We start from the raw sequence: 14,319 nt of genomic DNA, 5'->3' as shown, positions 1-14,319 counted from the left end.
TTTCTGTCCTCTTCACAGCCATCAGGCCCAGACGACGTGCTGGGACCATCCAAAGATGACAGAACTGTACCAAGCACTGGGTGAGTAAGGAGACAATTAAAGCGCCCTCAGAGTCATGCTCATTCGCCCGGGACCCCCACTGGGCTGCAGCAGCATGGCACCTCTTCTTTGAAGGCCCTGTCACACAGCTCATTAAGGGGCCCTGTATTTCAAACACCTTCGGGACTACATTGCTGCTGTCGTTAACCTACGAGGCCCAATTTGCCTGCGCTGTGATTGCCTTTAGCTTAGCCTTTAATTAATTGCGATAACGACGTCATGTGTTTCACTGTTAATCTGATCTGACGTGGGGAGCTTGCAGGGGAGATAGGGACACCATCGCCGACACACACGGCCGGCCAGATGCGTACAAGCACATGCACACGCACACATATACACACACAGATAACATTAGCAATATGGTATCCTCCTAATGACTTCTGCAGTGGTGTGATAAACATGAGCAGAGATAGCGATGTCTAATTCCTCGACGGCAGGGTGGAGTGGTGCGGGATGGGTTTGTTTTCCCCCCTCATCTTTTTATTTACTCTAATCTCTTTCTATCTCTCCCTCCATTAGCGGATCTGAACAACATCAAGTTCTCAGCATACAGAACAGCCATGAAGCTGCGGCGAGTTCAGAAGGCTCTGCGATGTACGTACAGTATCTCATCCATGGTGTTTTCTGTCCGGACTGGCTGGTTAAGTGATATACTGTCGTGCTGCACCATCAGTAATCCTCCATGACAAGCTACTCTTCTGGAAGAAGACAGAACGATTAGCTGTGGTGCAATTTCTTTATTCAGTTGTCGAAGGAGTCATCGCCCCCTCTACACCCTGGTTGAAAATATTCCTTACAGTTATAATTGGTGTTAAAATGCAGAAATCAAAAGTATTGATAAGCTCGGAAGCCACCGGAGCCGCTCAACCACCAGATTTCTTCCTCATTCTCATCTGGGCCTGGATTGTTGGTGTGTTAGGTAATTACAGCTATTAATTGGTCAATTTGGCTGACAGAAAAAGAAGGCAATTAGTTTTTGCTGCTTGGTTGAGGCTTGAGCGTGTGCCTCTTCAGGGTCACAGCACTTGTTGTGTTCTTCTGGGACCAGACACTCTCACTTTCTGCCCATTTGTCTAACTAACCAGTGCTTCTCTCTAGAATTATGTTGTTTCCTTTTGCCTCATTTTCACCACCGCAAACATGGTCTCTCCTTTTCCGTCTTCATAATCTTAAAGGAGATATATTGTGCTAATTTTCAGGTTCATGATTTTATTATGGGTTACTACTATTAAGAATTGACTTACGTGGATTAATGCTCCAAAAACACATCTGTTTTTATTTTTTACTGTCCGGTGCTGCGACACTGTTTTCCAGCACTCTCTGAAACGCTCTGTTTTAGCTCCAGTCTCTTTAAGCCCCGCCTCTTCTGAATACCCCGTCTGCTCTGATTGGTCAGCTTACACATGCCTGAGCCAGCACAGTTAAAAACAGCAGCAGAGTCAGAGCTAAATGAGGTGCTTAGGAAAAATTATGCAAGTGTGGTACATGGTGATGTCGTGTGATATCAGAACTACTGACGAGGTGTTTCAGGAGCAGTGTTTTCTGCGGGAGAGAGGAGCTTCATCACCTGCACTGCTCTAACTCCCACTGACTCTAGATGAGCCCATATTTTTCCCTGCATGTGGCCAATTCCGCACTTTTCCTTGGTCATGTAACACTTCTCTTCCTTCTCCTTCAAACTTCCTGCCACCTTCTCTCTCTTCCACATTCCACGTCGCTGTAAAACTCTGCATGCTCAGACCAGCGTGAAAAACCTCCTTCAGTGACTCAACCTCTTTCTTACTCCCTTCCGCTCTCTTATCTCACCCTCCTCTGCTCTGCTAGTTGATATTGTTACAGAATTTAATTGCCGGGCTGCCTTGATAACTGCAGAACTCTCATTCTTTCTCCCTGCACACTTTGTGAATGATTGAGCAGTGCGGCATGAGAGCCCATCAAGAAAATGCAATTTTTAGGCGCTTCCCTCCCCAGCCCCGAGACTACTTCTGCTATCTCCTCTCTCTGTTCTACCTCATTATCGTGCTATCCAATTATACCTGGCATCAACGGACACCCTTTTAGCTCCACTCCTAGGGATGGGCCATCAAATTAGTTTAGAGGGTGAAATCAAATTTGTGTCACTGCTCTTGAAACATCTGGTCGGGCTTAAGTGGGCACAAAGGGTGAATAAGCACGTCTGTCGCTTGTGCTCTCGATCGTGGAGGTGAGCATGATGATACGGCTGTGTCTGCGTGTGCTTAAAGGTAAATGTGCAGTCACGTATGTATGAAAGTAGGTGTTGAGGCTCCAGTAGATTTGTGTTGTGAAAAAATACACATGATTAATAAGACTTGCTGAATGAAGACGACTTCAGCGTTGAATATGTGTGGGGGGTTTTGTTTTTCAGTGGATTTAGTGGCGCTGAGCGGCCTGACGGAGGTGTTCCGGGAGCAGGAGCTGCAGCAGGGGGAGCACGTGATGGATGTGGTGGAGATGATCCACGGCCTGACAGCTCTGTACGAGAGGCTGGAGGAGGAGAGGTCCGTCCTGGTTAACATTCCACTCTGTGTTGACATGTGTCTCAACTGGCTGCTCAACGTCTATGACAGGTAAGGCGGGCTGATGTTTTTATTTGAAACCTGTGTGTGTGCTGAACGCTGCAGAAAAGAGTTTCTTTTCAGCTGATTTATTTAAATTCTATTATCCCTTATTTGGTTGATTTATAGAGTGGATGACATTGACCAATAAAGCCTGTATGCAGGTAGAAAGTTCAAGAGGGTTACAGCGCTTCTCACTGATCTAATGGCTACTTAAAAGATGTAATATGTAACTGTAATATGTATGTTCTGCACTAAAACAGCTAAATAAATCTTCATGAGTTATGGTGGTTGTTTACCAAAGAAGAGTCCAACTCCCATGATTCCATGCTTCTTCACCAGGTCTTCAAACTTTTGTTTTCATGGTTTTGATTGAGGGAAACACAACTGCAGAATTTAAATACTGTGCGTTTAAAGTGGAACTGTGCCAGTTTTACACATCAGCATCTGTTTAAATGTCTCGGGGGAAAACTACAGTAAACTAGTGATAAAAAATGTATTTGAAAACTTTTGTGGTGGGAGAAAAAGAAGTTCAAACATGAAAAGATTCTGGAAGCATGGCGTTTGAAACAAGTGAGCTACGTTAGCAGCTACTAGCATAATACACCAAGCATTGTCGGCTGAACTCTGGCCAGTCAAGTTGAATTGTGGGTAATGTAGACACCAGGCATTGACAAAACTGCCAGACTTGAAAGCCAGTTTACATGGTGGCCAAACAAGCCGCTTACATTGTCAAAGAAATGGCTGTAAAATGGTAGAAAAATTTGAATCTTAAGCATCACAACCTCCAAAAAATGTTTAACTTCATGACTTCGCTGTCATAATTGGATCTATTCAGTCCAAAAACATTTGGAAAGGCTAGAAGAGCTGCACAATTAAATTATTGTGTCCCTATTCATGTTTTCCAGGTGTCAAAATTAGAAATTTCCCAGACTTCCTTATAAATTTGCTCAATTTTGTGGGTTTTTTAGTTCAAAGAAACGTTACAGACATTGCAAAAGGCTGTCTGAAATATTTTTAACTATTTGGACCTTCTTGAAATTTCACAAATGTTACACCTCAAGTTTTCTCTCTTCTGTAACAAACTTTGTGTGCACAGTCTTTGAGCCCCCCCCAATGAGGACGATCTGAGCTGCAGTTGTTTGGTTTCATGAGTTTCTGAGCAGCTTTAATATGAATGAACGGGCCTCTACCGCCGATGCTGCATCCAGTCGTCGCTATACGTCCATGGTTTTGAAAAGGAAAAAGTCTTTTTTATGAAACACTCATCACTGCAATGTAATGCTCAAGGTTTTCTAGAATAACAACAGTTGAGAAGACTGTCTATCAGTGCTAGTCTCATAAACATCAGTATATACTTCCATTTTGCTTGTGTAACATGTTTTTGTTACTTTCGACTTACATTGTAAACCCGTTTCTATCCATTCTTGTATTCATCGATTTGAACATGCAACTCTCCAGGGTGGCTTTAAATACTAGAAATGGGTGTCACTTAGGTTCCCATCCATGACCATAACACTGGCCGTTTATCAGGTTTAAAAGGCTTCGGGGCTGGGTGTAATTCTCAGCGGGTTTAGTGTCGCTAAAGGACATTTTCACATTACACTAGGTCATTTGAGTCAGTGGTAGCATCAGAAATAATGGAGTTGTGGGTAAATACACATCGCATGCCCACAAAGCCTCCCTATGTGTAATATAAAAAACAATTTCTTACTCTATCTCACAGCCTTAGGCCTGTCTGCTGCAGATTGATGTAATTGGTTCAATGGCTACTTGTCCAGACATCTATAAAGAGGCTAAAACTCCAATAACAATATCCAGGCAGAGGGCCAATCATCCCTTCTGAGACGCAGCAGAAACAAATCCTCTTTCACACCAGCGTTCACCCGGTCTTTGCTCCTGTTTGACTTTTTTGTCTCCAAAGGGAGAACAGCGAGCACAGACACAGGAACACAGGAATAACCCCCGCGAGTGCTGTAAATTCGGCTGGTAGCTCTTAACTACTTGCGGCTAATGAGAGACAATCAGGACTTTACCCTCTGCATAAATTTCAGTAATTGCTTTTTGTTTTCCAATAAATGGCAGCAGTAATTCTGAATGAAGTGCATGTTTATTCGTGTGTGTGCCAGTGAAAGTGCATTAAAGTTTATCAAGGCGTGCATGTGTGTGTGTGTATGTGTGTTTTCTCCAGAGGCGTGTCACACAAGCAGGCTGTGTGGGAGTGACACGTCCCCCGAGGGGCGACGCTGGGGTGCATATTGAAGATGGCATGGGAGTGTATGTGTGAGAGGTGCTGACAGCCAGCCGTCCCCAAGTGCTCTCCAGCTCCTCTGAACCGACTCCATCTCTGAATCTAATTGTGGAGGAGACAGTAATGCTCCCCTTATCGCTTCTCATGTTTCTCCACGTGATTCTAAATTTTCCTCGGCCCCCGTCTCATAACGGTCTGGCCTAATCTGGTTTGACCTATGAACAAATTAAAGGAAAAACACGTTCGAGGGAACATCCAGAACGCACTCTTTGATTCGTGTCATTGATCCCACGCTCTCTGATGAATGTGATGCTCTTGATTTCTTACTTAACAATTCAAATGTTAATTTGATAAGCCTGCGGTTTTTGCCAATGCCACTCAGCTCAGCACTGAATTCTTGATGGCTGTTTTGGCACCAAAGCAGTGAAATCTCAAATAGCGATGGTTTGGTTGCATCTCAGATTCCGTCTGGCCACAGTACAGGAACGCTGGCGGTCAGTCACAGTTGAGAGATTGGTCAATGTAATGATGCCACTGTAAAAGCTGTGTGACATTTGTATTCATTTGAAAAACTAGGAAAGTTGAAATTTAAAATGTTTTGCACAACAGCAGACGGCAGCCAACAATAGCATGGCGAAGAAGAGGGAGTGTCATTCCCCAGACTCCCTTCTAAAATCGCTCGATTTTGAGAGTTTTCGAGTTTGGAGAAACTTTCCAAACATTGAAAGACTGTGAAAAAATCGTAATTATTTTGACTTTCTTGTAAATTCGGCAAATGTTACACGTTGAGTTTTCTCTTTCTTTGTGTAAAAAAAACATTGAGTCCATCTGTTGCAGCGATGTAGGTTACGTGATTTTTATGCTGTCTATACTGAAGCTCAAATCAGCCACAGCAACTTCAATCAAAAACAAGGCGATGAAGAGGGAGAGAACTTCCCCTGACTCTCTTATAAGTTGAGTTAGTAGAAAGTTTATAAATATTGCAAAAGGCTGTCTATGGAAAATTCATAATTATTTGGACCTTTTTTTAAATTATGCAACTGATAACAAAGTATTTTCTTCTTTTTTGTATAAAAAGTTTGCATTGGTTTACCCCAGTGACTTTGGACATTTGACTGTTTCATCTTCTAATATTCTATTCATCAGTTTTTATCTAGCCTGCTCAGAGGGATTGCTGCTAAACTAGATTTCATTGTGGCGGCAAAAGTTTTGCACACTTGTTGATGGACAGGTGTGTAGGAGAAGACCGAGGGCAGACAAGATCAGAACAAAAACCTCCCACACACTGTTCGCCTGACTTGAGTTATTGAATGCATTTTTAATAACGGGTAAGTAACTTGCAATGACAATAAAGGATTTATCTATGAACTTAATACTGTGCGTGAAGTGATGGGCATTGTGATCAGATCACCAAAGACAGGGATAATACCAGGGATAAACAGCCTCATAGTTTATAATAATGCAGTGAGGTGACAGTAAAGACAGTTTAAAGAGAAAGCAGATGGATGTGTGTGTGTGTGTGTGTGTATATATATATATATATATATATATATATATATACATATATATATATATATATATATATATATATATATATATACATACACACACATCCATCTGCTTTCTCTGATGTTTATATATAGTTCTGTGGAGTAACATTCAGCTTCATGATCATTTTTTTTCTGCACCACACTTTTTTTTTTTTTTTTTCTTAAATCAGTTAATGGTTTTTACAGGGCCTCATTTCGGGGGTGCTACAGCCCCATCAGCACCCTGAACTTTGCGTGTCCATGTCACTGTAGCTTCCCCACAACCTTCTACGTTAGTTCAAGCAGAAGAAAAAAGCTAATGTGACCCTTTTAGGTTCAGGTCAGGGCACAGCAGCATCCATCGCTCTGGCCTTGCTACTGGCCAGTGATCAGACTGCATACTCAGCTGGGGGGGGGGCTGCACTTCTGAGCCTCACAAACACTGGATATATAATTTGTGTGTGTGTGTGTTTATGCAGTGTGTATGCATGTGTTTGAAGGTGACATTGTTATGTATGTGAGCTTATTATCATTCTTCTGGGCATAACCTCGTGGACACGTCATCAAGTCCCTGTACTGCCTTTTGTTACCGTGGATGTGCTCTAACACAATTTCACACTGTAGCACTGACCTGTACTGTACTGCTTTGACCCACGTAATTCCTCCACACTTTGTCCCTCCCAGCAGGGTTCAGCCCAATGTATGAAATGATTATCACGACACAGTACACCTTGATTTGATGTTCAAAACTCTAACCCTACAGTTTCCTTTTTTTCTCCCTCTCGTTTCTTTCCACTAGTGCTCGAAACGGCAAAATGCGAGTTCTCAGCTTCAAGATGGGATTGGTGAGCTTGTGCAGCGCTGACGTCCAAGAGAAGTACAAATGTGAGTGTGATGCTCGCTCATGTGCCTAATGCATCTCCTCCGCTGCAAACAATGAGCCAAAACAAAACGGCCCTGATTGCCAGTATTACATAAAGACATCCACTTAGTCTAATGGAGGAAGTGGCTCTGCTGCCATAATGTAGAGCTTTTTTTTTTTTCTTTTTCTTTTTTGTACTTCTGCAAAGTACACCGGGGGCCTTTAAAAGGATTGCTTGCCAAAGACACATTCATACACACAGTGTTTCTGCGGCTCTCACTCCCATTTTTCTTCTCAAGTCGACTAGCAAAGAGCTAAGATGCTGCCATCCCCCCTTTTTTTTCAGATTATAAATTATGCTTTTGTATTTTATTAGTGTGCCACTCCACTTTGAGACGTGTTTTTACTGTTCTTTTGTAACCCCGGTTTATGAGTCATCCTGTAAATATGGCTAAGATGGAGAGTGAGCATTTGAGCTGATGATAGTTGGACCTGGAACAGCCCCGTAATTAATACAGGATCTGAGACAACACACAGCCAAACCCCATGCCTGGGGTAATTCATGCATGGCACACCATCTGTATCAGCTCTTCAGGATTGAGAGTTCACAGATTTGCATTCAATTGCGTGGTCCCAGAGGACAGTCAGCACTCTTTTTCAGGTTTGCAGGTAGACATTTGGTGGCCTTATCACTTTGTCGTCTCTCTGACTGATCCTTTTTCTTTTTGCCAAATTCCAGACGTCATTGGAATAATATTTGCTAATGAATCTGAGGCATTTGCATCAATGTGCTTTGAGATGCAGATGGTGGGTGTTTATTCCATCATCGCCAGTTATTGGCTAGAGATTCAAAAGATGGAATATGCTTGTCATTATTTCAAAAATGAGTTTTATCATAAGACTTTATGGTATTCATATTTGATTTCCCACTACATCTTAAGAACTGCTTTTATTTAACATTGGCCTGTACACATGCACCCTTTTGTAGATGTATAACATAACGTGCTGCTTTCAAACGTAATTTGACAAAAGGGCCACTTACTGGTCTGTCATTGTCTTCTGCTTCTCATTTTCACATCAGCAAAACATTGTGACTATTTGAGAAGTTTGTGAGTCTTCCAAAACTATTCCCCAAAAATCAGTTTCTGATTTAGTGAAACCTGTTCTTTCAAAGTGTATGCTGGATTTGTGTGGCTAGTTTCCATACTGAGCCCGGGATTTAGATGTTGGTCAGCAGGTCCAACAATTTGGTCCATTGACTGTTTATGAAGGTTGACATCAACTCTCAACTTCCTCCCACAATACAGAAATTAGGTTAAAAAATATCCTGGCCAGAGTCTGTGCAGTTAAGCCACCAGATTAAGTTCTTGCCCGACTACATTTCGAGCCGGGCTCAGCTGTCATCTGTTTTTCTACGACGGCAACAATCTTTGGGAAAAATCTATTTGCCATGTGCTTTGAATTTGGCTCATGTCATACATGCTAACACCGGGGAGGGGGTTGGTTATGCGTTTACGCTTTCGGCTAAACCTCTGGGAATCGGTCGTGTGGCCCATGTGCAGCATGAATTTGCACTCTAGGGCTTTGTGGGTGCTCTCTCAATTTAGCTGTAAATTCATACCAACAGGTAATTTGAAAAAAAAAAAAACAGACTTAAAACATCTTTAGTAATGTGTGTTCATATAGTTTATGGCTTGTACAGCCAGGAATACCATCATCCCACTCTGAGGTTTGCACTACTGCAGGCTGCATGTTTCCGATCTAATAGGCCTATATACAGTGCTGCTGTCTCCATAAAACATGTCCAAAAAAACTTATCTCTATCAAACAGCTCAATGTAAACATTTAAAGCGTCAAACACACCTCTGCTCTGGTTATGAGAACTATGTAGAGGAAGCTGTTTAACATGCAGGTGTTAAAGCCAAGCGTTGTCCCTGTAGGGTTGAATAAGTGCACAGACAGCGGGGATGCTTATGCTGGCATTGTGCAGCGCCCTCACACGCCTGTCAGCATTCATCTCCTCAGTGACAGCCAGAGTCCCAGCTAGCTTGGAAAAGGCCTCATTTAAAACCTGACATGACTCCACTTATTCATCTCTTTCATCTCAATGCAGACTAGCCAGGCCCCTAATACTGATTCTCTCTCTGTCAGTTTGTCACTGAAATGAAGTTTTTTTTTCCTCATGGATTTTTAAAAAAGACCGAATGTGTGGTCGTTCTATAACAAACTTTATGTTAAGTTATATCCATATTAAAGTGATGTTATTGTGATAAAAGTAATGAATCACTTTCTAACTTGTGAATGCTTGCATTTGAAATGTAAATTTTAATTATATTTATTTAATTTGCATACCTTGTGTCTACATTGAAAAAGAAAGTCGAGAACATAGACATAAATACAAATGCTCAATCTGCAGATGCATGTGATGAAAACACAAATGCAAGTGACTGCTTCTCATGCTATTCAGTGCACAGTTCATGCTGGTTCGTGGTGTATGATCAGATTAAGCAATGCATAATTGATGCATTACCTTATGTGTTATTCTGGCGGTTTGCAGACTTGTTCCGGCAGGTGTCTGGTCCTGGAGGTTTGACGGACCAGCGTCACCTCAGTCTGCTGCTCCATGAAGCCATCCAGATCCCCCGCCAGTTAGGCGAAGTCGCTGCTTTCGGGGGGAGCAACGTGGAGCCCAGTGTCCGCAGCTGCTTTCGCGTGGTGAGGACGCCGCCATGCATGTCATGCTTAAACACGTCCGCAGACAGGCAGCGGTGCGCACAGTTTACTGCACATATGCACACACATGGACAATAAGACCAGATAAATTTGTCTGTCTGGAATATTTTGTGAGCTCAGTGTGCCCCAGTTAGCCAGATAAACACTGTTCTTGCTTTGCAATTTTAGTCACAGCATTCAATTGCTGCACCTGTTGACTTCTTATGGATTTAAATGCACAGTTCCCCTTTTGATCCAGCAGATTAACACCTGATGCAAGTGAGAGGCTGAGCGCCACTCGTAAGCCTTTACAGTACTCGTTTCAATGCTTAAAGGTGCAAATGTGTAAGAATTGGCTACCTGGCTGAAGTCTATCCAAACAAATAGCAGGTAGCATATCACCAGAGTAACTACTAACTGCTGTAGTTGCTAGTTTGCTCAGTTAGCTATGCAGTTAGCGATTCAGACTGGGAGCTCAGAGTGGTTTTACTAGTCAGGACAGCCCAGGGCTAGCTGGTTTGCATGCAACACAACAGGGATAGCGATAGCGGCAACTCTAACAGAAGTTTCTCTTGGATAGTAAGAAGCTGCAGTGTTAATTCATAGTCAGAATATAACTTGTACTGTACATTTACTGCCACGAGGCAACTTCTCCACAAAATTTCCCCTCTCCTCCGATCTACACCTTTCGTGCAGCCAGCATCGCTCTCGCTCTTTCTCATGCTCGACCACTCACACATTTACCCACTGCTGTCTTCTTAAAGGAGTCACACAACTCCTATCAACCATATAATCCAAGCCTGAAAGACATTTGACTCCTTATTTATACTCAGATGTCATTGTTCAATTTCAGAACCAGCGTGACATTTTTATGTTTGAGCACAGAATTAAGTCCATTGTGTGGCTCATCAAAATTGTCAGGAAATTACTCAGAAATATGAAATATCATAAAAATGCATCAGAGTGGGAATTTAAATCAGTGATTAATGAGGAATTTGAAAAGGTATTGATGCAATTAGAGAGTATTAATATACAATATCTCAAACCTGCTCATATATTTATTACTGGGACATAATGGTTGACCTCCAGATAATCTGAGTAGTCTCTGATGTTTTTTTACTAATACAGAGACAGAATTTTAGAAGGCAGACGCTTGAAATAATAATGACAAAATCAAACAGTTGCCTTCGGATGGCTTCCATCAAAAGCGCAACACTGACACAGACTTTCAAAGGCAGAAACTGGTAAAATCAAGCAGTTGCCTTTGAATGCTTTCCATCAAAAGTATGAAAAAATCATCATGTCACACCAGGACGCTGTCAGACATATGAAGCCCAGTGTGTTTCACTGACATCAGCACAGTGAGACTTTCCTTCAGAAGAAGAAGCACTTAAATGCATCATCTCAGTTATTCTAACTAAAGTAGCCCCAGCTGCACCACACAAACATTACATCTCATTAATATTGCACCGCATTGCTTTTAATGCTCATAAACTAGAGTCAGTGGTAGATAATGCATGATGTTACGAACCATACATAGGCTGTGATATGCTGAAGGGAGGTCCAGCAGCCCACAGATCAAAAGCTAATGTGGACAAATGTTCAAAGCATGAGTTAATTCATCTTTCCTTTCCTTTCGTGCTTTGAATGGTTCTGAGCTTGTGTGTTTGGCACAAGTTGAAGAATCTTCACCTTGTGACATTCAATCCACGACACACGGTAATTACGGGTCCTTGGTAGCAGGACCCAGCTTTTTTAGAAGGTAGCCTACGCAAAGCCTTTAAATTCCCTAATTTGGAGCCAGGTCCTAGTAATGCACACGCTCTTCTGGTCCATGTTCGCTGTATCAGCTACAAATGCTTAAAATCAATTCCTTTTTTCCCATTTCCTGCATGTCAGGGCGTTAAGATAAAATGTCAATGAAATTCAAAATTTGAGGGTGACCCTTTTGGCTGTTTATCATTTGGCTCGGGAATGAGTGACATCACTTAGTGGAGATGTGCATTTGCAACCTCCTCACATAGACATTGACTTTTAGACTGCTGGCGAAGGAGCAGATGGATTGTCTTGAGGCAGAGAAAATGCAGAGCAAGGTGGTTATACAGAGCACCGTGATTTTGCTGAAGGGGCTGGTCCGAGCAGAGGGTATTAGGTTGAATTCAACTGTGGGGAATAATTCAGCATTTAGTAAATATTTTCAGATCTTGTGAGACGGGTTTTATGATGATTTACAAACACATTCGTTTAGTGGATATATGCTGCAGAAAGCATAGAGTTTTGATGGATGACTGGATGTTTATCACTCCACTTTCCCAATGATGTTGAAAGCCTCCCATCTGCTCAGCGTGCTGCTTTTAGATGCAGCGCCGTGCTCAGCATAGTCAGTGCCACTTCCAGGTGTTCGGTATGCAAGGGGCTGATGTTTGACCTCCCACGTGGAGCAAAGCTGGCTACTCTACTACCAGAGAGAAGCTCCTTCATACCCCAGAGACTCTGTACTTCTGCACACCTAACAGTCTGTGTGATCAGTCTGCACACACACACACACACACACACACACACACACACACACACAGACACACACACACACACACACACATTTATTATGCTACTTTGCTTGAGCGGTGGAGAAGCCCCAGGGAAATCAACCTCTTAATGCATCTCTGATGCAGACTTAATGAGAATTTAGCACATCACGGATTTTCAGCGCTTCGCGAGTCATTCTTTTATTAGGTTGACTTCCTTTTTATCCTACTTTCTGGAATCCTCAATAAGGTGAGTCTGCAAACACACAAACACATGTTCAGTATCCACACAGACACATGGTTTATCTCTGTTGTGTTTTACTTTTATAATTGTTTGAGGCGCTACATGAAAGCAAAAGATGTCCCAAAGTGTATTACATCTTCTTTCACCATCGCCTTTCTCCTCTCTGTTTTGTATTCTCTTTGATTCCTGTTTTTTTTTTTAAACTCGCTCACTGCTGGACCACCTTTGGAAAAGGAAGCATACCCTCTCCTCATTACTTATTGTACCTGCCATGTTGTCTTTTCTATATTTGGATTGTTTACAATCTCCTGCACTTCTTTCATCCCTCCCACCTTCCTTTCCCAGGCCCCAGGGAAACCTGCCATTGAGGTGTCTCACTTCCTGGAGTGGATGAGCCTGGAGCCCCAGTCGATGGTTTGGCTGCCTGTCCTCCACCGTGTGACTGCTGCAGAGTCAACAAAGCACCAGGCCAAATGTTACATCTGCAAACAGTGTCCCATCAAGGGTTTCAGGTAAGCAAGCCAGTGCAGGTAAACTGACACACAGATACGTGCAGATACTATTTATTTTGAATGTGATATAAAATGACCAAATAGAAACTTTTCCAGCAAGGCTGAAAAAGTATGTATGAGTGGAAGTGCCAAAAACTGCAGTCCCTCAAATAGCCACTTGAGACTGTCCCCAAAGTGACTCAACCCCCACAAGACCCAATGTAAAAAATGCCTTAACAGCAGAAATGTACATGTTTACTGCCTGGTACAAAAACAGCTAATTTCACTGCTCATAACAACTGTATGTGACTGACTTTTTAAATATAACTCACTAGTTTTAATTATATCAAGACTTAAAGTCTTGAAGCCACCGTGCTGAGCCTCACAATAGCTCATTGGAAACCTACAGTAAGGGAGATCATGGAGACATACACGTGTTAGATAAAATTGGAGAATTGTACGAATTTACTTGTGGGATCATTTTGAAAGTCTAAAGGAGAAACAAAGAAATCAATTTCAATAGTGGCAGCTGGTGTGTTCTGTTTTCATTGTAAATGGGAATTACGCCTCACTGGATAACAGCTTGTTGGAGGCTCTGGAACTAAAATACAGTTTATAATGATAAGAGGAGCAGCCACACACACACCAGTCTGTCCAATAGTATTAATTTATTGCGGCTTTAAGCATCCTGTTTGAAGGTCCCTTATTGAAAACTTGCCTCCCATGCAGATTTCAGTGTGCAGATGCTGCTTCCATTATTATGCAGTATAGTCTATCTATCCTGAAAATATCTGGTAGAGTAAAAAGTTTGTGTATGTATTGAAACCTCAAATTTGTTTAATAATTGTGGTATTAAAATAATGAATGCACCATTTATCTGTAACATGCATACAATCATACGTTGATGTGAAAGTACATAGCAGGAAGTTATTACAGATATTACTATGATACAGTTGATTATTAAATAGGGTGCATATATTATACATCTGATGCACTGACATGCACCAGCCCTTCATTCTGCTTGCACATA

The 14,319-nt window shown here is 42.1% G+C and overlaps 1 protein-coding gene across 1 annotated transcript in view; it reads left to right on the top strand.

Annotated features, from left to right (window-relative positions):
* Nucleotides 1–14,319, top strand: part of drp2 (dystrophin related protein 2) — a 102,541-nt gene that overhangs the window by 61,554 nt on the left and 26,668 nt on the right. Inside the window, exons 10-15 of the mRNA XM_037077091.1 lie at nt 19–80; nt 619–693; nt 2,486–2,687; nt 7,255–7,340; nt 9,875–10,032; nt 13,144–13,310. Of these exons, the coding sequence (XP_036932986.1) occupies nt 19–80; nt 619–693; nt 2,486–2,687; nt 7,255–7,340; nt 9,875–10,032; nt 13,144–13,310 (750 nt within the window). The remainder of the gene's footprint in view (nt 1–18; nt 81–618; nt 694–2,485; nt 2,688–7,254; nt 7,341–9,874; nt 10,033–13,143; nt 13,311–14,319) is intronic.

This window comes from Acanthopagrus latus, chromosome 18 (assembly GCF_904848185.1).
Source record: "Acanthopagrus latus isolate v.2019 chromosome 18, fAcaLat1.1, whole genome shotgun sequence".
NCBI lineage: Eukaryota > Metazoa > Chordata > Actinopteri > Spariformes > Sparidae > Acanthopagrus > Acanthopagrus latus.
The sequence above is the reverse complement of the archived record's forward strand: the minus strand, read 5'-3'. Positions and strand labels throughout refer to the sequence as shown.